We start from the raw sequence: 24,671 nt of genomic DNA on the forward strand, positions 1-24,671 counted from the left end.
TGGAAGGAGAAGTCCACCTTTTCTAGTAAAGAAACAGCCTTAGACCTCAGGTCTGCACATATTCTGCAAGAACAGGGAAATTTGTTCTTTTATTTGAGTTTCTCTGACCAGCACATTTTATACTGTACAAGAAACCCAAGAGCCAAACTCCTGGGAAGTCATCACAGAGCCCTTCATACTGCTGCATGAATCAGAGTACCAACCTCGCCCACTTCAAATTTCTGACTAATGGCGCAGTGGTTGTCAGAGCCCACAGCAGAGAAAAGTTCAGCCAGGATGATGTGTCAAGAACAAACTGCAAGAACAGAATAGTGTCATTTTTTCTTGTCGCCCCGTGAGAGAGAACATATTTCTCTCATCTGGTGGAGAATGTATAAACCTGTGGAGGAACTGACACGCTCAACACGCTGTAGGTCATAACTTGAGGAAACCTCAGAACTACATCACCAAGAAAAGGAACAAAGACAGTCACTCAAAGGTTCCCACTTATCCTCACCTGTGCCTCGACATCCTGCACATTACCACCACTAACAGGATCCAGGAGAAGTGTCCCTAATGGAGCCTGCATTGCTTTGAATGTCTTTGACTAACATGCAAGATTGTCCACCAGATGCTTTTAAAGATAATAATGGAACTGCTGAAGCTTTTATTCTGCAGAATTGAGAGAACTCATCCAGTACTCACCATTTAGATACATACAAACTAATTTGGGTAGTTAGAAACCCTCCTAAGCATTACTGACTGCTCTTTAGTTTAATTATCTACCATATTATATGTGGGAGTCATAAGATGCTATGATTACACTCCTGCGGTGAGCAGACTTCCTCCTGGGTGCTCACGGTATTGAGAAAATCATGTTGTTCTAATGTGCTAACTGCTTTGAACATCATCCAATGATCCCTGAGTGAGAACAGATAATGAACAACAGATCCCGCTCTATCTGCTGGACTGCTGATAGTCAGAGCAACAGCAACCCTTTGGAGAGCTTTGGGAGTGTTACACTACAATGTTCAATTTAAATCCATGGTTTTGTGAGATCGGCGTTAGAATGGCAGAATGAACTGCAGCCACAGTGAAAACCTCTCTGCCATCTTCCCCTGTCTGTTCACACCTTCAAAGGTACAGCCAATAAAGACAATTAGGACAGAAGCTTGTGCAGCATCAGAAGACTTCTGCACTGCCATTATACAAAAGCAAAGAAAGAAGGGGTGCAGTGTGGACATTGATTTGTGTAATTCTTAAGTTTATTCTGCAGAGCAGTCTGCTGGAAGCTGGGATACTGTAACCTCTTTACAGCTGGAGCTGCCTTGGGAGGCATTAGTGCACAAGCTTGAGGTAATCAAACAACACAAACTGCATTTCCTTTACAAATGTGTGCAAATCTTTGTTGATATTTTGCCCTTGTCAAAAAAAACACAATTTTGTGTTTAAATCAGAAATTAAATTAAAATCACGCGTGAATAAGTTTGTTCATGCAATAAGTCATTAAAAATCATCTTGTGTGTCTGTAAGAATATCCTGTTGATTATTGATGAGCAAATATCTGAATCAGATGTGCTGAAGCAGAAAAATGTCAGAAAGTTGAACTCTGAACTCTGACAGAGGAACTGTTCTCAAGACTTAAATCAGTTCTGTTAAAGTCAAAAGTTCAAGAATTTCTGCAGTGCTGTTTACTTCGATAAAGCTTCGCTGCTAATCTGCTTTGTGACATTCTAATCACTTTCAATCTGATTGCATAATGGAACATTTTTGGTACTCCTGTTCTTCCATGTTCAGTTTTTTTGTTCTTGTTTGTGTGTATCTTGAGTCAAGTAAGATAACTCTTTTAAGTTCAGAATTTTTAAAAAAGTTCTGACCCCAAATATTGGTGACAATATATAACACACAGATTTACTTACAGGTTACGTTCCTGAAGTTTAAGCAACGTAATGCCATTAAATGGTCTTAGCTTTTTAACAGAACCTATTTTCAAAACATCTGGATTCTTTAGGCTGATCTGTTTTTAAATGCTAACATATGTTTTGTTGTTCAGTTTGTCTTTTAAGTATCATTGTATTAGAGAACTCAAACAACTCAAGTGTAAGCTGCAGAAAAAACCCATGAAACGCTTTTTTACTTTGTTTTTTAACTGACTGCAAAAAACAAATTATTTGCAAGTAATGCGACTAAAACTTTAGTTGGGTGTATAAATTCAAGAAAACCCTAAACCCCTGACCTTAAAGCATCTGTGTTTATTGATTAACTCTGATATATTGGTATTGCTGTGCAGTGTTGATCCAGCCTCTAAAGCTTTAAATGAGGTTAGAAAAAATGGAAGTCTTGTCTTTGCTTCTCTTCTTTAAACCTATCGTTAGCTACACAATTGCTTTCTGGTTTGTGTTAATTGTCTGCCAGAGATAACTTGTGGATCGCCTTTAATGTTCTGCAACACCTCCATATGATCCAGGATGAGACTCCATCACCCACAGTTGTTGTTTTCTGTCCAGGTGTTAAAAGTGCTGTGAGACATATTGTTCAAACATCCATGCAAATTGAGTTAATTGCATTTGATTTGATGGGAGCCGGGTAAATTAGGTAGTGTTATATGCTGGCTTTTAACTCTTAGTTGCTTTTTAAATGTAAGCATATAACTGATTTGCACTCCCTGTAATTTCCTGTTTAAGTTAGCAGTGCATCCCTTCCCATTACTGCTCCCATAATACAGAATTTACTCAAACTGCCAATAGAATTACTAGACACTCTTCATTCAAGTTGCCACCTAGTTTATAAGCAGAAACACAATGGATGATCTTTTCCAACAGGCTTTACATTATGTTGAAGCCATTAGAGCCTCTCTAGAGTGCATGACCAGTAATCCTACATGCATTATACCACCAGATCAATGCAATCAAGTGAAGCTATAAAGTGGGTCGAGCTGCAGCTGTAAAAACCTTATGGAGGGGAGAATCCACACATCCTCCTTAGTGCCTCGTCTGATATTTGTCTTCAATAAATTGTGACCCATAAAGAGTGATGTAACAGCAGGAGGCATTCAGCCCTGTATAATATTTACAGGTAGAATAAGTGGAGGGGAAAGCAGAGACACAGTATTTCCCTAAATGAAATAGATCCTGGCATCTGGGAATCCAGTGCCCCTTCCCTCTCCTGCTCCCCCCCACCCAGCTCTTTGTAATTACACGACATAATGGTGGTGCAGTCGGCTCATAATCTCCCATTATAATCAGTTTCGGCTGCCTCCACTCGCTCTCCACCATGGCTTCTAATTCAATATAAATGTAAATGACTGGAGGGCGGGAGAAGAGGCTCGGGAAGAGTATAGAGTGTGAAAGTGGGAGTCTAATTTCTCAGTAAACCTGCATCCCTGTTTCTGAGTGTCTGTGTTTGTAGCTATGCTGACCTCACCCTGCCAGAGGAGGGGCTGCAAAGACCAAAAATTACAAACATGTCCAAAGAGATTGATAGTTTGCACCATTCCTGGTCGAAAACAACCAGTCAGAGCAAGGAGGAGTGTCCCAGTGCTGTCTATCACACATGCCTATATGCTGCTCAATGTGCTAAATGCAGCTTAATGTTTATGTGATGTCATCGGTGGCCATGCTAACTAGCCTTAGCATTTGTACCAGGCTCTGCTGATGGGACAAATGTTTTTAAAGGCTGTAGTGTAGCAGAGTGTAAGGGAGAGAGTATGAGCAGCACATACATAAGAATGATTGCCAGCGCTAAGACCCGCCTCTGCCTCATCTCTGATTGCTTGTTTCTGGTGTATTCCTGCAGTTAGTTCTGGGAGCACTGGAAAAGGGCAGAGGAGAGCATTTGCATTTTTTTCGCAGACTGTCTCATACATAGCAAATATGTAAAACTTTTTTTTTTTCACAAAAGTCACATGGGGCATCTGAGGAATTTCTCTAACACCTTCTCTTTTGATTAAAGGAAAATGAAGACTGGTTTTTGAAAATTTTCACCAAATTAACACAGTCATTCTCTTCTTCTTAGGCTTGTCTGAGAAAAATAGAAATGGATATTACTATGTTCCATCATTAAAAATGAAAAAACGTTCTTTATTTTTGATGTTATTCTGAGAAACTGAATTTGTCTTTTTTTTATCTGAATCTTAGGAACATGGTGTCACCACAAACATGAAACACTAGTATGTTTTGTGCTTGTTGCAAGCACTAATGTTTTTTTGTCCCCCAATAAAGGGGCTGTCCTGTGTGACAACAATATCTCCAATGTAACCGTTCCCTGGTATTGTCCTATAGACCTGCAACTTTAGGGTTCAGAACAGGTTGACTGTATGACCTGCTTTTGCAATGGAAACAAACAAAATATCATACAGGACTGCACCAACCTATGTTGTCCCATTGTGAGGAAACAAGAAACTGGACACCATTAGTCTCAGGACCGGCGGGTGGGGGGGGGTTTGCTTTGGATATTGACTCTGATGCTTTTCGCCAAGCAGTGGCTAAAAGACCTAGGCTTTCGTGAAAAGCCTAGGTCTTGAAACAAGTTTGCAATAAGCTGTCTGACTTCGGCTCTCTTAGTAGTGGACCCATGAGGAGTCCTGGACTGGAAGGATTCCTTTCTGAACGGTCAGAATGAGCTGCTTGTTCTGAAGTTCCAGCTTCAGGTCAACATCTGAGGGACTTTAGATCTGTTTTGCATGACTGTGCCTGTCTTACCAATGTGCTTGCTTTTAACTCTTTGTTGAGATGGTGGAAGTCAGATAAAGTAAGCCATAGATAACCTGTAGTTGATAGATTCTGATGTCAGCATAAAAAAGAATCCACATCCTGTCCAGGAACCTGTTTTCATACAGCTTGGGGAAAGTCAAGACATGCTGCCACCCTGAAGCAAATCTTCATTTGTCTTGACATTAACTGCTGCAACATCTGCAAAAATAAATTCCCTCAGCAACTTCAGTTGAATAGCAGACTTTGCCTGTAGTCTGTAAATACTGAAGAATGTGAAAAGCTTTGTTTTAATTCCTGACATTTGTATTTTTGTTGCCTAGCTGACTGCCCACAACAGCGGTTAAAATAAAAGTGGTGCCACAGTAACAAGGGACTAAATGAGCTTAGATTTGTTTCAGAGTCAACTTGTATGTTTCTTGTTTAATGATTTCGGATGCATCCACTTCTATGTTCACAGCAGGAATAGACAGCAGTGTGTGTGCACAGTTTTATGCACTGTGAGTGGACTTGTGACTCAGACTGCTTGACTTAACCACCTTTTTCTATTTCATTCAATCATCTTCTGCGTGACTAATCCTAACGTCAAACAGTGAGTAAGGTCTAGTAACATCTTTATTTATGGTTTGTTTGTAAATAAAAACAAACAAAACACGATGAAATGTGTAACCAAAAATTTGGGATTTTAATAATAAAACTAAATTGAATTTAATTTGAATCTTAGATCAACATAATGTAAAGTGTGAAAGTTTGAAATGACTGCAGTCAAAGATAACAATAACTTACAGCTAAGCAAGAAAAAATGCCTATAAGGAATGTCACTTCGAACTTTTTTTAATCTTCATCTTTAATTTATATATCATTTTGGAATAAAGGACTTCATCTGTCAGAAGATGATATCGAGTTAATATAAAATTCATCTAATATAGAAGACCACGCCGAACACTGTGCCCACCTTCCATACCTGCAGATTCTCATCTCGGCTTCAGTGAGAAATATGCTACAAAACTGAACTGCAATTCATAATTCAAAATGCTTTGTAATTAACGTTCTCCTCCCCGATCTTAATGTGAGACCAAATTAAAAAAGTAGTTATGCCAAGCAAGGAGATGAAGGGAGAAGCAGGGAAACATCGATTCAGAGGACGAGAAGGAGGAGATGAGAGAAAACAGAGCAGGAATGACGAGTCATGAATGTAGAGGTTGTGATTAGGTTTCACTAAATTAACTTAAGGTTAACTTTGACAGAGAGCAACACAGGCAAATGGTGCTAAGATTAAGTGTGTGAATTTGTACTGTTCATTTAGATTTTAAAGACCTTAGAAGCTTCAACCTTTAGATTGCCTTAATGTGCCTGCTCACTTAATCTGCAGTTTATTTGGATTACGATTATGCCACACTTTGTTTCATGTTTGACTTAGACGCTGGTGTTTCAGCCTCTTCCACTTTCTGATCAGCTTGATCTGTTCTTGGTGTTATACATTTTGGCAAAAAAGACAATGTTACAGTAAAGCCATCCACTGGTTGAATAGCTTTAGGTTGGGATGGGAGTAAAATAACCTGCAGGTTTCCAGCAATAAGACTGATGCAATTCTGACAGAGACTCAGACACTTGTTAAGGACAGCGGAGTGACCGTCTGACACTGCCTGAAATGAAAACTCCCCAACTAGGAAGAAACTGTCAGCCCACTGTAGGAAGCTTCAGATTAATCTGAGGAGTGATGGAGGAGTCTGAAGCAGAGCGTGAGGAGGGATGGAGGACGGATGAGGGAAAGATAGTCTACCTCTCAGTCAAAAACAGGTCAAATCTCCATAACATCACACAAACATCTGGTAAGAAACTCTTGTTTGGACTTTACATCAGGAGAAAGTTTCACTGTTTAGTGGATTTAGACAGAAAGGAAAAAGAAGCAGCAGCAGGAAGAATCCTGCTTCCCTTTGAATATTATATTTGAACTATCCATCCATCCGTCCATCCATCCGTCCATCCATCCATCCATCCATCCATTTTCTAACACCCTAGTGGGGTCAGGAGGTGCTGGTGCCTATCTCCAGCTAACAATCTGGGCGAGAGGCGGGGTTCACCCTGGACAGGTCGCCAGTCTGTCGCAGGGCAACACAGAAACAGACAGGACACACAACAATGCACACACACACACACACACCTAGGGAGAATTTTAGAGAGACCAATTAACCAATTAACAGTCATGTTTTTGGACTGTGGGAGGAAGTCGGAGTACCCGGAGAGAACCCACCATGCACAGGGAGAACATGCAAACTCCGTGCAGAAAGACCCTGGGCCGGGAATCGAACCCAGGACCTTCTTGCTGCAAGGCAACAGTGCTACCAACTGCGCCACTGTGCATTTGAACTACTTCAAGATAAGACCACCATTACAAGACCCATTAGTGGTTTTTGTGGTAAAAATAAAACAAGAGCAAAAGTTAAGATTTTCCAAGATTTGCAAATAGTTTAAAATGCAAGGATTTGTTGGATGGCAAAGAAAGGTACAATAAAAATATCAAAACAACCAAATTAATGGAAGTTCATCTTTCTGGTGTTGCAGAATGACAAGCAGCCCAACCACTGAGCGGCATGTTTCTCACCTCCAGAAAACTCTAGAATATGAAATTAAATGTCTGGCAGTTGGCAAATGTATCAAAATGTCCTGCATGTCAACTTTTCCAATTTTAATCCATACAGATATTTACAGTCTGTGTTGTCAGGTCATCTCCAGTAATGCATTTGTTAAATCAAAAAGTCTGCAGCTGCATCAATGCGAGTCTCTCTCTAAATAAGTAATTAAATAAAGATTCCAGCTGACATGACATGCAATCAGCCAGAGTCACGTTTGGACTTCAGCATATTTAATATTTAAACCTTTTCTCTCACCTGGTTGAGATGCATCTGAATTGCAAATCAGCCTGCGTTACTGATGGCTGCCGAGCCTTTTCAAAGAGATCAGCTGTTCTACTGAGGGACGTTTCAGGGGAGAGAGGAGAGGCGACACAAATCATAGAGTAATGGAAGCCTGAATGAGCCAGAATAACGGCAGTGAAAGAATCCCACTAAGAGAAGAAAGTGAATGTTTCCAAATACATAGATGAATCACTTTATTTGTGTACTACAATCTTGAATTTATCAGTAATGCAAATACTCAGCATTATCCACATCCACTCCCCAATATCTGTTTCCATTATTTCCTGAAGCAAAAATGACCACCGATGTCTACACAGGTGTGCATCCAAATGTGGATTCCTCAAATGTTGAGTATAAAATCAATGTGACAAGCTGGACTAGGAAAGCTGGAGAACCACCACTGACTCCAAGGCAGACCTTTGATCTCTTTATTTACACTGGGAACACTGGTATTCACAGTGGTTTGAGAGCACAACCGCCTGCGACAGCTAAAGTCCACAAATACTTCAGACCTGCAGTAAAAAACGCTTCAAACCATCTATTTCAACAGATAGTTTGAAGCTACTTAGAGGATGTTTTTTTTCAATAAGGTCTTTTTTCAGCTAATTTGTTGACATTAATTCTTGAGATTTATCTAGGCAGCATTTGTTAATGAGATTAAATGAGGTTTCATTGAACAGCATACTGTACAGACTGATGCATGAACAGGACATTTTATTGGGGTTACAATCCATCCAGGAACCAACTCGCCCACTTCATCCTGTAACCTTCTGATTATTTTTCCCCTGCTGAGAAATGAAACATGGAGCTGCAAAAACGCAACAAACACCCTGTGGAACACGTTTCCAGACAACGTTTAATCATTTGCTTTATTAGTGCTCTGTATTAAACAGTGAATATGATATGGGAGTGTTAGTGATTGGTAAAACTGGCGTGCGCGTGCGGGGGTGTGTTGGTGTGTGTGGGCGTGTGTGAAAGCTCCACCCTCTAAGTGTGGGCGTCCCAATCATCCCGTGTTGGAAGTGTGTGTGTTTTGGGACTTGCACTGATTGAGACCCCTGACAGCTTTTGACACCATGATTTCCTGTTTGTGTTTGTACTTTTTCTGTGTTGAGCCCAGCAGAGCCGTGTGAAGCAGCACACCCACTCTACTCTTGTTGAAGCAACGAGGTTTGTGATTGGGCGCCTCGAATTTGATTCACATTGCCCTTATTGGCCAGTACACAAAGAGGGGGCAGTTTGTTGCTGTTGCTAAGATCCTGTTGCTAGGTTCTGGCTGTTGCTAGGAGACTTGTGATGCATTATGGATGGATGGCTGCTTTCCTCATGGAGGAGCGATTCTGAGCCCCCATCGTTGTCCCTTTTTCCCTCTGTCATTATTTTCCTCTTTCTGCGTTTCCATCTTTCTGTTTTCGTTTTTTCTCAAACACCACATTCAAATGATACTGATCTGCACATAGTTGCAGTTGAATGGCTCTAGGCAATGTTTTTAAAAACAGGAGCCGTTTCCGTATGTCGACTCATTCACAGAGGCTCCTCCTGTATATTTATATTCTATGTAACAGGAAGTTCCTTCCTCTCCTCATTCAGGAGACAGCCCAGCATCTCAGTCAGTGTCTTCTCGTCTCACACTGGCCTGCCGTAAATTCCTCCTAAATTACAGATGTTTGGCACCAGACGTCTGCAGCCACTCCTGGATGCTTTGGCCAGCTTTGCATTGAGGGGGGAAAAAGCAACGCATGACCCTGCTGCTGACTTGGAAGGCAACAAATTTTCCATCTCTCAGATGTCACAGGTACATGCTTGATTTGATGTGCCAACATCTGGTTTAAAACATGAAGATTCAGGGGTTTGGATTCACAGAACTATCAATCAATCAATCAATCAATCAAATTTTATTTGTATAACACATTTCAGCAGCAAGGCATTTCAAAGTGCTTTACATCATAACAAACACAGAAACACAAAGCAACATAGAATCAACAATCAAAACATGAGATTAAGTCAGGTTCCATCAATAAATTTGTAATCGATTATGTTTCAAATACAATCCTAAACAGGTGGGTTTTTAGTCGAGTTTGCATCCATAAAAGGTTTACCTGTTACACTCCTACTGTGTTATATGGAACAAAATACCTGTTGCTATTTTTATTCCCACTCACAATCACACAGTTTAAAACGACGTAAACAGCATTTTAACTACTGCACAGAAAGGAATTCTGTTGTGTTAAAATATCTAAAAATATTAATTTAATTCAAATATTTTGTAACATGCAAGTAACAATGGATCATTATGATGAAATTTGAACCATCAATATTACATGGTAAAAGAAAAATCTCATTGAAAAATTCTTACCATCTGACATGGTAGTTAGTGGTGATGTCTGAAAATGTGTTGAAATGTGTTTGGCTGTACAGTGACGGTCAAACAAAACGCGACATGGGGGATGCCAGTGTGATGATGATGTCTTTTTAATCTGGTCAACTTTTTAATAATCCAGACCTTCATGAGTGTGAATTTGTCTTCAAAGTTGAGCTGTTTGGTTACTTTGAGTTGTGTTTAATTTGGTTATCAAGGTAAAAAAAAAAAAAAAAATTACAATCTAATTCAAACACATGCCCACAGCACTGAATGAGTTTTATTTAACATGCATTTAAAAAGAAAAGCAAAACCATGTGAGAAAAAAAATCTCATTTGGTTGTATCTTTCTTTATAAACTCTTACCATTAAATGTTGACTAGATCTGATTGCAGCTGTTATGTGTAACTACTGCTAGAGTTACGGTCAAAACCCTCAAAATAGATTTTCTTCAGGCACCTGATCTCACACGTTCATCATCATATGTAATGTTCAAGATATTCCAGGTCTAAATCATTATACAGACGACATATATCTGTTTATATTTACCAATCATCTCCTCTGAAGACTGAATGACCCAAGAAAGACGTATAAATTAATCTGGTTTCTAAGAAGAAGGATGTACATTTCCCCCCCATTTAACCTTGATGCAGATGTAATGTTTTACTTCCTGTTCATGTTCTAATAATCTCCAGTGTCTTTTGCTGTGAACTGAGAGTTAACTACTTCTGCAACACTTTTCACTTTTAGCAGCTCCAACTCTCCATGATAACTGCTTTTTTCCCATGCGGTTCTGTAAAACCTTCAGATTTCTAATTTCTTTTTTGAGAACTTTGTGCCACTGATGTAAGAAATGAAACATTTATTCGGCTTGATAAAAAAGAAACTTTTTTTTTAGATATAGGTATTGTAGATAAATCATCTGAACTGCTTTACATAAATTAGTTGACTTTTTGTTTTCATTTAAAATTTGCTGAAGTCATTAAAATAGTTTTTTTTGCTCGGGTTTAGGCAGCCATGATTTCATAATATGCTTTAGGTGTTAAAATATAATTGGTAGTCTCGATTGTTTTTCTGGTGAATCATCTGAAAAGACTCGGCAAATGACCAGAACTTTCTAAATGTGAAATGAACCTTGTACACTCATTGTGGTTAGTGCTGTCACAGTTGCTAGGTGACAAGACATACGCCAAAGTACAGGCCAGAATAAATCTGAAAGCTAGACTGTCTAATTTCATGGCCGCTCATTTCTGGTCTTTGCGGCCGAAGAAGCACTCGGCCTGCTTAGCTGCGGCGTTTTGAATGATGCAACCCCTGAATTTTAACTTACTCTAAGAAAAATTGGTTTGCGTCGCATCATATTTATACTTCAGAAAGGAAAATGTTTGATTTCTGAGTGAAGGTTTAAAAATGCACAAGAAACTTGAGTCTGCCAGAATCAAATTGCTTCAGTCTTGAACGTATTTTAGTTGCGTCAAATTAAGTAGATCTTGATTAGGATGTGTCCATTTCCATATACGTGGTGATGATTCAGAGTAAATTTACTGTCAACCAAGCTGTTTGTTTCTGATGGGGAAGAATCTCTTAGAAGTTAGTAAAAACCCTGTTACTTTCGCAGGTCTCAGCAAAACGTATCCAAAGGACCGCCGGTGTTTCCTTCTCTCTCCTTTCTACCCAGATGGCAGCATAGCTACTCAGCCTCAGCTCTTATCTTTGAAGACTGCTCAAGTCTGCACATCAGAAATACCTGCTGCTGCTGTCTTATTCCCACAGAAGGCAGGCAGTGTGCATGTCAGTAACACTGAGCCAGGGATGTCTCTGCATCAGTGCCACAGCAGGGGGGCCTGTCAGCTCGTATGTGTGCACAGAATTAGTATTGTGCAATGTGTGTGTGTACAGCTGATCCGTGACAAGCCAACTGTGACGGGCTCTAATAGCTCTCCAACACATCCGTCTGAACACGCCGCTGCTCGTCGTGTGCGTGTTGCCTCTGTCCGTTTTATCTGTGACTCTGTTATCACCTTTAAGTCCTCTCCTCCACTGCCAACAGCACCGGAGCAAGACAGATTAAGAGGGAAGTTGGCCAAGTAATAGTATTGATGGGAAGTTGTGCTCCTGGTGCAACTTTGCTCAGATATTTGACAAACATGGAGCAGCCACATTACAGCAGATTAACGTGGGTCAATGACCTGAGGAGGGCCAATCATTGGAATACATTCTTGCATCTTTCAGGATTGTCTGTGTGGAATGGCCAGATGTGCAATAACTTTATTGCTGCAATAATTCTGCCAATAGTAGAAAAAAACCTAAACATCGAGAGACTTGAAAAGAGATCTTCAGGAATTAAAAAATGTGACAGACAAAGAGAGCTCAAGATAAAACTGTAAATGATCTTTACAGCTTCTGCTTGTGAATGACTCACCAGTTTGTAGAACCAGCATTAGCAGATGAACTCAGTCATTTTCTGACTGAACCCAACATGACTTCAGTTCTTTGAGGTCTGCAGACGTCTGTTTCTGCACAGCTGTCTTCAGGCTCAGCCTTGTTTGCTCTATATAAGTTGTCCCCTGAGTCCACGGTATAAACGTTCATTTCACTGCTTTGAATATGACTTGCACATTTATTTGCCTTTAATATCTGAGAGAGACTCATTTTAGCTGGTGATGTGTTGCCTTGAACATGATAAAAAGTGGCTGTCCCTAATTTTTTTATCAAACAAAAACAAATAGTCAGTTTTGCCAATTCTTAGTGATGATATTGACAATTCTTCTGGTCCTTTCTTCTTGTGAGAATATTAGAAACCTTTGCATTGATGGTTCTTTTAAACCATGTAGTGCAATAATCCAGTCTAACTTTTTCCAAATGAGAACTAGGTCAGGTAAAGATGACCTTCCAGCTAATGTCTCTGAACATGTTATTCATCTGCTCACTACTCGCAGGTGGGGACTTCTGCAACTCTCTGTACTTTGGTTTGGATCAGTTCTCCACTCATCATCTCTAAAAACCCTTATAACTGCCAACTTTAATAGTTGGAACAATAAACTTATACCCTAAAACGCCCTGTAGAAATTGTCTTGGCAGTAGTGTGAAAGCTGTCTTCCTTATCTCCGCCCTTATTGGAACGGCCAATCGACAACATGGAAAATAAATGGCACTTAAGGATTGGATGCTTTACAAACGCCAGCCAATAGGGTGTCTGGTGGGATTGTGCCTTCTGAAACATCTGTGAATAGGGGAGGGGTAAACTGGACCCCCTCTCAGTATAGGAGTCCACTATGCTGAGAAATTTTCTCAATAAAAGCAAAGTGATTTAAAGTTATTATCCCACCTTTGCCATCTTCAGCTATTACAAGTTATCCGTGGTGATATGCTGCTTCGGTTTCTCCAAATAAGTCCTTTGTTTCATGGCCAACCGTCTCTACTTTGGTCTCAGCTGTTTAAATTACATTATTCCAGAAAGTTCTGACTTTCCTTTAGGTTCAAGTTTGCAAGTCTAAGTTGTTCCACCATGTTATTAAAGAAAAGATTTTCTGTTGGCAGTCCTTCCAAAGAAGTCATACGTTCTTCCCATTTCTCAAACTGTCCTGTTGTAAACTTTATTAAATACTGTAGAGTCTTCAGGACTTGGTCATTTCTGAGCATCGTATGTCATGTTCCGATTTCTGGGTGAAGTTGATGGAAAACCTGGGAAGACGGGCAGCCATCTTTAATGTTTTTTATTTTTGAATATTTTTTCTTATTCTATTTTGATCAACTTAAAACAGTTTGCAAATTGCTCTTCAGCCCTCACCAGATGTTGCTTCTGTCTTCCTATTGGTTAAGACAATGCTACATTTTCCAGCTCAGCCCCCTGCTACAACCTTTGCATTTATATAAGTTCTCACATTTAGTTATAACTGGAAGCATTGTTGCTACACTATGCTTCAGACTATTTATACACCTTTTTTCATTTTTAGTTTTTCATTAAGTAGATGGTAGGAAAATGTGTTTATGTACTTTTATACGCTTGAGGTTGGATTAAAATAATTTCAGAACCTGTAAGAACCAGGTTTTTAATTGTCCTGACGTAGGAGGATGTCAATTGTTATTGATCGTAAATAGATATTATAAATAACGGAATTAGAAAGATTTTTTTGGTTTTGTTTGCAGTGCTAAATCTCAAAATTTTCTTATAAATTGTAACTCATTTAAAAAAATCTCTGTGTAAATTCAGTTCAAAATCTTTTGTTTTTTCTTTTATTAATCTCAAGAGTAGAAAAAATATCTTCTGTCACTTATGTTAAATGAAAAGACTCCATGATTGACACATTTGTATTTAATCACAGCTCAGTCCAAAGCTCCTACATGTCGGTTCCGTCCTGCTAAGCCCTCCCCTCCTTCCTCCACTGCAAGAAAGCAATTTTTGCTCACAAACGGTTCAATTCCCCACGAGGGCCTCTCTTAGCATGCTTACAAACATGAAAATGATGAGTGACGGCAGGCAATATTGGGGTCATCAAACGTGCAACACTGATTCAAATAATCAACTAAATGCCAGACGTGTCCTCGCAGCGGAAGAAGCTGGCAGAGAAGGTCGGACACAGAAGGGATGAGACCTCAGGCAGCCGTTGCTTATCCAATCAGAAGAAGTAAAAACGTAGAGGGAAACAGGGTTTTTGGAAAATAAGTGTTTTCTTCCTTTAATTGAACAATTAGCTTTTGTTTTCATTTAGATCTGTTTACAACCATTTACACAACACTTCAGTCTAACAGTTAAAATAAGTACATCAACTTACCTTACAAATAATAACCGTAGTCAATGTTGGCAGTGCTGGTTTCCTAATCATTTCTAACACTTTGTGGTAAATCAAAGTGTTAGAAATTCATAATTTCAGAATAACTGGGAGGGTTTCGTGTTCTTTGATGGCTCTATATGAAAAGGCTGTCTGTGCAAAGTCTGAGCTTCTTTGATGTAACATGCAGTTGTTAGGCGATGCATGATCTAATTGTCTTAGACTAGAGCTGTAAAAAAAAAACTGCTCAGTGTTGTTTAGAATCTTGAGAGTAAACGATAAAATTATCAAAACTCAACATGTTATATTTACAAAGAATCTGACAATGATGATGCCTTACAGGGTTGTTGTTTTTTAAACCAGTTTGTAAAATTATGTTAATGGTTTTAATCTTGGGGCTTTTGCACGAGACCAAAAAGAAATATAGTATAGCGATTAATGAGAAACGATCAGTGGATTTAAGTAAATTTGTGCAGCATCAAGAGGAGCATACTGTATGTCTCTGCTTTGGGATTTCTGATCTTTTCTTTTTTTTTAGCTCCAACCCTGAAAATTTCACTGGACTTTCTACAGATCCAGTGAATAGTTCCCTACTTGAGCCGTAAAGTAACTTCTTTTCCTTATTATATGTGTAAGGTGATCATCTGCAGGGTGGATAACACCTTTGGCAGAATAATCATTTTAATGAGGGACCCTGACAAGCCAAGACCAGTTATATAAATCCACCTTTATAGTAAGAGTAAAAATAACTTTTTCCATATAAATTGGAGGCAAACAGCCACATTCAGCTGCATATTTGATCTTCTCTAAATAAGTATGAGATTTGTATCCTCAGTTAACTGAGCCAAATCAAAGAGAGTTGTGTAAATAAAGCTGACACTTCGTGGTGCACTCCTCCAATTATATCTTTATTCATTCTGTGATGAGTTTGCCTACAGAAGGGTGAAAACAATCCCCTTAATTTATCACAAAGCCTTTTTCATCAGGATATACACAGTAAGAGCCTCCTGAGCCTGAATATTTACGTTGAAATGGGATTTAGAGCTGAGGAAATGTTGCTCTGACCAAAAGAAATCAAATTAAACTCTATCTGGTAATTGATGATGAGCAGGTCTGATGCAACCCTTTGATAAACCTCCACTCTGCATCAATCTGTCTTTACAGGAAGTATTGATGTCACACCATTCATTCAAATTTATACAACTTAAACAACTGTGCAATATGAAGTTAAAGCAATATTAATATGTGAAACAAAACAAAATTCCCACAGTCAAAATGTACTAAGAAATAAAACATACTTGATTTCATCAGATATGAAAATAATTTCAATCAAAAATGTCTTATTTTAGTTTAGATTAATTTGTTTTTCAGATCCACTCTGTCGGGTCGTGATGACATAATTATTATTATATGAGCTTATACTGTTTGTTGCTGTGGATTCTCAGTTCTGTTTGCTTGTTTCACTTTCTGCAGGTCTAGAGAAGAAAAGTACGAGTTACATCAGACCTATATTATACTATAGTGCTGGAAAATGATAATGTCATTGTACAGAAAGACAAATGATCATCAAAGCAACAGAAAGTAAAAAGGCAGGTTGAAGGAGGAAGTGAAGGTAGAAGGGATAATACTTGGATTGAAAAAGATGGTGAATATGAAGCAGAAGGGAGGAAAAAGGTCATGATGATTTAATGTTTGAGGATCTTTGCAAGGATCCAAGAAGAGATCCGTGAGGAATCCCAAATTTTGACACACTGTGATTAAGAACTTTTTTTTTTAAATTGGAGAATTATAATATATTTTAGTTTGCTCTCTGAATCTGTTCAAAGCTTGAACTAAAATACAGAGAATGGATGCTTAAAAACTAATTTATATATTTTTTTATGCAGGAATCCCTTTGCTCTCTGTGGGGATAAGATTCCCCTGGAAAACAATAATGTTCAATTTCATCTGTTTGTTTTACTGCGCAAATATAGTTATACTTCAAAAAAGCCTTCAGACACATTTCAGGTGCTTCCAAATTAATCTGAAGTAGGATGAAGTTTCATTAGTCTGTACCTAAATATTATTACTACTACGACTTTCAGTTTAACCAACTTTTCTAATGTTGTTTTAATACAAAAGGAAACGGCTAAAAAGCAAATGGATGTGGATCTTTTTTGGAGTGTGTGTATATTTTGAAAACTAGAAAATTGTTCTGTGGTTCAAAATCCGTCTTTACATCAGAAGTTTTCTTCCCGGTTGTGAACCTGTAATGTTTTTATTTTAATCTAGAAACTTTTTGATACTGATCAAAAGTTCAACGTATAAAAAAGCTTTTCAGGCTTCATTAAACTCTACAGATTCGCACATGAGGAGAAATATTTCTGCTTCAGTTTTGGTTCATGCTTTTTACCCTCTACTTTATAAATAAATTACAGGAATTAAAGCAATTCTTCAGCGTCAAAGAGGGTTTAAAGCTGAAGAATCCTCAAAGATAAAAAAAAACTTCTTTTTTAACTTTGAAGTAAAAAAAACCTTTGAGGGTTTCATGAGATTTCTTGACGAAACTTCATAAAACCTCATGTTTCATGAGGCTTCATTTAGAAACCTCATGAAGCAACAAGAGGTTTCACAAACATGATTATTTGTTTGTGAAATCTCATGCATAATGTTTACAAAACAGTAAAACCGCCTCCTGTGGTGCTTGGGATAAAATGAGCGAATCACAAGCTGCGGTGCAGTTTACTGCAGGATTCCACTTTGGCCCACACCTAAAGCTAATGACGCTGTGTGTGATTTAAAACACAGCTGTTTGTTCGCTCCTCCATAAAACAGATGGTTGGAACGCCCACCCAGATGGTGAAAATGACTGTGGATAATTGCCTTCCAAACAGTGTACAGTGGTGGCAGACGCACAAATCAGCATCACCACTGACTTTATTCACAAACTAAATGTTTCTGTTGTGTTAAAGCAACATTTCAACCAGCTGAAGGGAAAAAAACCAAACAACTTCACAGGAAAGATCAGTTCAGCTTTAACTTCAACACAATCTCTACAGTGTTTCATTTCACATTCTGAGATATCCAGGTGTTTTTTTATTATTTTACAGTAGAAAACTATAATTCAAAGTATTTACCACATTTTATTAGGAAAGTTGAGTTTATCCACTTATGACTCCATATTGATGCTGAGTTGCATCATGTTGGTTCAGCAGCAGCTCATTATGGAAACACAGAGTTTTTCATCAGACACAGGAAACATCAAGACTTTAGTGTTCAAACTAATATAATTTTCATGTTTATACATTATTTTATTATGTTATTACAATACACATTTATTACATTATAACCAATAATATATATATATATACTGCTCAAAAAAATAAAGGGAACACTTTAAGTGTTAAACACCTGTTTAAGTGTTCCCTTTATTTTTTTGAGCAGTGTATATATATATATATATATATATATATATATATATATATATATATATATAAACGTATATATAGTATAAATCATATTGTGATAACATAACATATTGTACAATAAAGCTTTTATGTTCTACCTTTTATATATGTTTAGTTTATAGCATAATGATGCTAATGATAGTGCAGATGAGTAGCTGGGTTAGTGGTTCTGAAGCCTTTTGAATATGCATAGATGTAGCAGTTGATGGCATTTCTGAAAAATCAGGAGCTTTTATGTTTAGCATTGTTCTAAGTTGATGAGACATTGTTTTTGATTTTTGCCCAATAAATGATTGTTCTCATACAATATCTTGTTAGAGCATAAAATGTTTTATGTAATATAGTTAAAACAAGAAAAGTATTGTAAAGGTAAAGTTATAATGTTCTTTTGCCTGGGTGTCTGCCCTGCTGTAACCATGGTTACCTCAGGTACAGATTTGACTGATTCCTTTTACGTTTATGGCATTTTAGGTTGTTTTGAAAACAGGATGATAATTAAACAGACATGCAATAAATGTGAGTCAAATATTCTTAGAAAAAAAGTAATTTGATGTTAGACTTTTTTTCTTGTCCCAATATGTAGTTTACTGCTACTAATAGCTCTGCTACTTATCCTTCATTTCATCCACAGACTTGAGATTGTAGTTGGTTAAGCAGAACAATTAGAATCCACAGCAATAGAAGTTATTAGGTCTAAATCTGAGAAAATTTCCACAAATATCAGAATTTGGTCCTTTGCTGAAAGATGAATGATTACAAAGAGGTAAATAAAGGGTGGAGAGTCTTTTTACTTTGCTGACTATTATAGTTATGGCTACTTTTTTACAGATATACCTGCAGTAGTTAAGCCAGAGCCTGAGGGGAATAATGTGACAGTCAGTGAAATGAAGTTATGTTTTCTTTGTTATGTTCATTATGTTTAATGGACGTAACTTTGTGCATTTTCCATGCACAAAGTTACGTTTACTTTGTGCATGGAAAATGAAAAATAAAAACACAGACCATCTCATGGTTTCTTGTGCTTTTTTTAATTTACAGCATCAGCAAACAATTTTAGGATGCATTTAAGGGAAAACAGATTTTGCTACTCATATTTACAAATCATCCATTTATGCTACATATAAGATCTGTTGAGAAGCAAAACTAAACCATTTTACAATCAATTTATTTATTTAAAACCCACTATCCTGCCCTTACACCAGTCATTTCTGCTTCAGCTGCGGTGCCTTGATATTTGATGTAATCACAAGAACAAAAATACAATTACGTTATTTTCAGTCATATTGAGCACAAATAACCCATCAGTTGAAATAAGGGCAATTTAAATGTAGGTTTAGCAACCTAAGTGGCTTTTTACAGTCTTCCTACAATATTTTTTCTTAAGGCAGACATGACTGTAACTTCACTGACGAGCCACAATATTGGTTGTCCACAAGAGATCAGTTCAGGTTGAAGAAACATAATATTGCTCACACTAAAAATACCACAACAAAATAATCGTATCTTAAACATTTCTAACATTAGAATCGTGTTCAGTTTTCTAAAATATAATCCCAGTGAAATGAAACAAGCTTTAATTGGAGGTTAAATCAGTTGTACCCAAAGTACCACACTGAGCAACACTGAATTACTCTCTAAGATACAGCATGAAAACATGAGCGAAGCATGACAATTATTTATGCAAAGACATCAGTTCAGTCTAACATTCAGGTTTGGCAAATAAAGAGCTAATTTACTAAATTAAAGTACAAGACCATTTGACAGAAATCAGTTATTCTGACCATAACCAGCACATGCTTTATTTGTACAGCACTGTGTAAGACACTTTACAATCAAGAAATAAATCTTAAGTTTATAAACAACAAAGCTAAACTTTTTTTTTGATTATGTTGCCAAACCTTGTTACACCCAACTGATGCCCATGAGGTTCCTTCATGATCAAACACAAAACTAATATAGATAATCTGAGACATCAGCCAATCAAAATGTGATAATTTGCTGCGTCACTTTGGAAAATAAGCTTTAGGATAACAGAAGGAGAGTCCAGCTATGTACAGGATGGATACAGAGCCTTCCAGCCACAATGTCAAAAAGAGAATATTTATATGGAGAGGAATACAGAAAGTACAGTAAGCTAGGAGACCAACATATTGTTTGGACAAGAAACTATGGAAAAATGTGACAAAACAGAAAAAAAGACAAGGACATGGATAAAGAGAGGAACTTCTATGAGATGAAGATGGGAAAACTGACAAGGTTAACGGACAGCTGGAAAATTAAAACACCAAAATAACAAGACAGGGAATAACTGGACAAAGACGAAGGGAAATGAAGAGAAGTAATAACAGGAACAATTCTTCAGCAGGAAGCGTCTTTTTCTACTGAGGAAGAGCCTTCAGGATCACGTTCACCTCTTCAGCCACGGTCGTCAACGCAAATTCAAACTGATCCTGCAGGAGAAACAGGAGAGGAAGTGAAAAATAGCGACATTCCAGGCAACATGGAGCTCAAGACGTCTGGCAAGCAGGATTTCCTGGAGGAATTATCGATCCCGGCTCGACAACGCAACATTTTCTGATTCCTGACCTAGTTACCGTATTGTTCCTTTAGCAAAGACGATGAGGATTTTTATTTTTTTGGAAGTACTCCATTGTAGTGACTGTAGCCTCTGGAGCTTTATGTCTGAAAGCCTTCTCGGTCATAATTGGACCTGAGGCTGTGAGAGCTGAAGCCGGGGCTCCGGACCGCGGGGGGAATGGTGGAAAGGTGACGACACACTTCGTTCAGGCCGCAGGCTTTAATACGGCCACGATCAATACAGCAGATGTTCTACACACATTCTTGGCCTTTTTTTTAATTATGTTCTCATATCAGCCAGTAATTGTTTTCACAGCAGCCTGGAGTCACTCCGTGTACAACGTGGTGAGGAATGAGTTCATTCTAGGAGAAATTTCCAACACAGAGCAGGCGGGTCATTCGCAGGTTGGAAAAAATAAAAGCTTTTCACAAATTACTGAGCGTGTATTTCTCAGGTAGCTGATTTTGGTTTTAAGACACCCTTTCAACATAATGTTCAAAGCTTTATTAATGCTTAAAAGCAGGTATTTTTGCTCAGTATGAGGGAAAGTCTGACTTGAAGAAACTGTCTGGTTTCCTTAAATAGATGCTTTCCTTTAAAGCAACTGGTGTAATAAACAGGTTGTGACAGTTTTGTTTTATCACTAGTTTTAATTTTAACGGACTGAATTGAATCTCTGTGATCGGAACTGATTGTGTAAAAAATTTGACCTTTTCGTCTTGAGAAAACTGTGGTGAATTGGTGCCACACAAATGAAATTACGTAAACCAAATTGCATAAATTCCTGTTAAAATGTTAAAATTTTTAGCAAGAAAAATGAGATCATGATAAATTTAGAAAGATTTTCCATTTTTGTTTGTGATTTTGTTGTTTGTCCAAACAACTGAAAAACTCTCCGGCTGGAAGCTGGCAAGAAAAATATAAACTGTGGGTCAAAAATCCAAGGTTTCAAGTAATTTTCAAGTCAATAGGCTAGAAACACAATATCTGCAAACATCAGTGTGATCAACTTGTTGAACTTTTTCATCAATATTTCCTCTAAAGTTTGTCAGGAAGATGGTAAGTCATAAATATGATGCTATGTCAGATTTACCAGGTTGGCCAAAGACTAACTGTCTTTCATCCAACCAGTGTCTTCAATGCATAAACCTATTAATTAAAAAGAACGTCAAACCAAACTGTGCATTTATGTTGCATGTTTATTCAGGGTAATTTTATTGTGAAATGGTGTCTGATGTATTTGAGTTAGAGGATTTATTTTTTCTTCGAGTGAAACTGTTTTTTTCTCATTCATGGATCCTCCATCATGCACTTTGAGCTTCATTATGTAAACCAAAGCTAAACCAGTGCACTTCAAGAACTTGTTGGATTTTGGGTCAATTATTTAAACCTATTAATTCATGTGTGCGATGACATTTCTTTAGTAGTTAAGTTAGACAGAGAGTTTGGAGAAGAGCAGACATCCTGGTCTCAGGTGTGTTACCTTGGTCTGGACCATTCCTGGCCTCTGGTCCCGCAGGTGCTCCAGAGTGGCTGCAATATCAATCTCCTTGGCACCTGTCAGACACACAAACAAAAACAGAAACATGAAAAATGATGCTGCATTGAGCTGAACGCGCAGGGAAGACGATCGGGCTAAGATCTGTCAAAAAATACGACGTTTACAACAAATTTTTTTCTTAAAGCAAAAAGAAAACGCATTCAAGCTTTTCGCTCAAACCCCCCCTTGAGATGTTTTGTTTGGATGGAAAAAAATCTGACAAAAGAAGCCGTCAGCAGCCATCCTTGAGGTGCATCATAGTCTGATGATGAGCTGACACAACAGAGCCTTGTCACTCCTTAGTGTCAACGCTCACAGCCCTGTTACAAGAAATAGTCCCGTCTTTAGGGTGTACAAAAAGTTTTTAGTCTTCATTGCTTTACAGTCAAAGTTATTATTGCTAAATTAAATGACACCTGCTGGGTAATTTTCCAGAGGGAAATTTATCTGGTGGTATCATAGTTCAGATCAAATTATATTTTATTGCTTTGTAAACCCACTTGCTAAAGTAAAAACTTGGGTCTTTTATTTGCTTTGGAGTCTATTAGTTTAATCTGAGGAAAACATTTTTACAGTTTAGTTCATCTGAGAAGTGAGAAAGAACCAGAATAATCTGAAGCCTTTTCAAGCACAGAAATGTTTCCTAGTAGCTACTTTTTGTGATGAGTTCTACCAGAAACATGAGTCATTCTGCCAAGAAATGTCGATTATTATGGTGCTGTGGTTTATAAAAAAAAGTAGCAGGAACAATAGATTTTTTTTTGCTTCTTTCAATGATAACTTTAAAATGTTAGCCTTCAAAATTGTTCTATTGATTTTGTCTAAATTAATTCAATGTACTTTTACCATTTCTAAAGGTTTTGTTTCTTCCCATTTATTTGAACTTTTGCAAAGAACTTTGTGTTGCTCTTATTTTTATGAGAATCGCCTCTAACATCAAGTTACATAACTGAATAAAAGAAGCACATTTCGGGTGCCTGTATTTTTTTTTTTCTTTTGCTTGCGGTTTAGAATTTATTTATGTTTCCTCCCCTCCAGGGGTTTTTTTGTGGGCTCTAGTGTCCCTTATATGAAAGTAGGCTGACAGGACAGGGGGGAAGACATGCAGCAAATGTCGCCGGGTCCGGGAATCGAACCCGCGACGGCCACATCGAGGACTCAAGGCCTCCAAACGTGGGTCGCACTGTCCCCTACGCCACCATAGCACGCCCCACAGTTTAGAAAATTAATGGAACCATTGTTACGGTCAGTGACCTCTAGGGGGCTCTCCTCATGAGATTGCTCTTTCGCTTGTTCACATTTGTTTTTTTGCCACTGCTGAGAAGCTTAGAACTTTCCTGTTTGTTAGTTTCTGTCCTATAATTGGTTGGTTTTCCGTAATTGTAAGGTAAAAACATGTTTTGTATTGACACTATCCATTAAGTAGTTAATAGTTTGTTGCCAGAGAGCATCTTTGCTGTTTAGAGGGTTGTAACTGCCATTAAAATAGCCGTACCTCTAATTCAGGGCGTTATTCTCTCACCATTTTTACACCTCACTCTCCCAGTTTAGGATAATCTGCAGGAATACTCAGGTGACTGCAGTCAGTGAGTCAGAAAAGCTGAGCACAGAAAACTGCTTGACCACCTTGAGTTTTACTGTGAACAAAACAAAGGAGATGATTGCAGATTTCAGAACAAACAGAAATATATCAAACACTTTGTCATGGGAAAAGAAGCGGAAGACTAAAAATATCTCTTTTCACCGTGGCATAATACGGGACCAGAGACGCAGCAGAGCAGACGGTACGTCTTCAGAAACCCTATGTGGAACAGTGTTTGCAGAAAGATGCTGCACAGCTTCTATTAGTCTGTGGTGGAGAGTGATGATGATGATGATGATCATCGTCAGTTAGCAGCATCAGAATGATCCATTAAATTAAAACAGAAAAAAGAAATCTGGAAAACTTTGCTCTTCTTGAAACTAGAGCACAAGAAAAGTGTCTTTTGTTAGAAGCTTCTTCCTGGTGCTGTAATATTGACTGCAACAGGAGATCCTTCCTGTGCAAAGTCCTCACTGTTTACAACAACTCTGGGATTAATAAAGTATCTTTTTAAAACCCTATTTTTTTATGGAACATGATTAAAATATTGATGGGGGCAAAGAAATTAGACAAAGGAGTTCTCGTAAAAGTTTTTTTTAAGCAGATGTTACAATAAAGGTAGAGGACTCAATGAAACAAGAAATAGCTGAACTGAAAAGATGATGTGGGAGCAACAATTAAATTCACAAAGAACATGAGCAGTGAAGAATATTCAATTTGTTTTCTGACTCTTTTTTCTCAGCGTCCTCTATCCAACCTCAGATACAAAGAAACACAAGAATTACTTT

The 24,671-nt window shown here is 38.0% G+C and overlaps 1 protein-coding gene across 2 annotated transcripts in view; it reads right to left on the bottom strand.

Annotated features, from left to right (window-relative positions):
* Window positions 1-19,192: 19,192 nt before the first annotated feature.
* The window catches only part of LOC116721772 (receptor-type tyrosine-protein phosphatase N2-like), a 189,418-nt gene continuing 183,939 nt past the window's right edge, over window positions 19,193-24,671 (bottom strand). For both annotated transcript variants that reach the window (XM_032565721.1, XM_032565720.1), the window contains exons 22-23: window positions 22,245-22,318; window positions 19,193-20,633 (exon numbers count right to left, since the gene is read on the bottom strand). In XM_032565721.1, coding sequence (XP_032421612.1) covers window positions 20,562-20,633; window positions 22,245-22,318 — 146 coding nt within the window. In that variant the 3' untranslated portion in view covers window positions 19,193-20,561. The remainder of the gene's footprint in view (window positions 20,634-22,244; window positions 22,319-24,671) is intronic.

Source organism: Xiphophorus hellerii, chromosome 6 (genome assembly GCF_003331165.1).
Source record: "Xiphophorus hellerii strain 12219 chromosome 6, Xiphophorus_hellerii-4.1, whole genome shotgun sequence".
In the NCBI taxonomy this organism is placed as follows: Eukaryota; Metazoa; Chordata; class Actinopteri; order Cyprinodontiformes; family Poeciliidae; genus Xiphophorus; species Xiphophorus hellerii.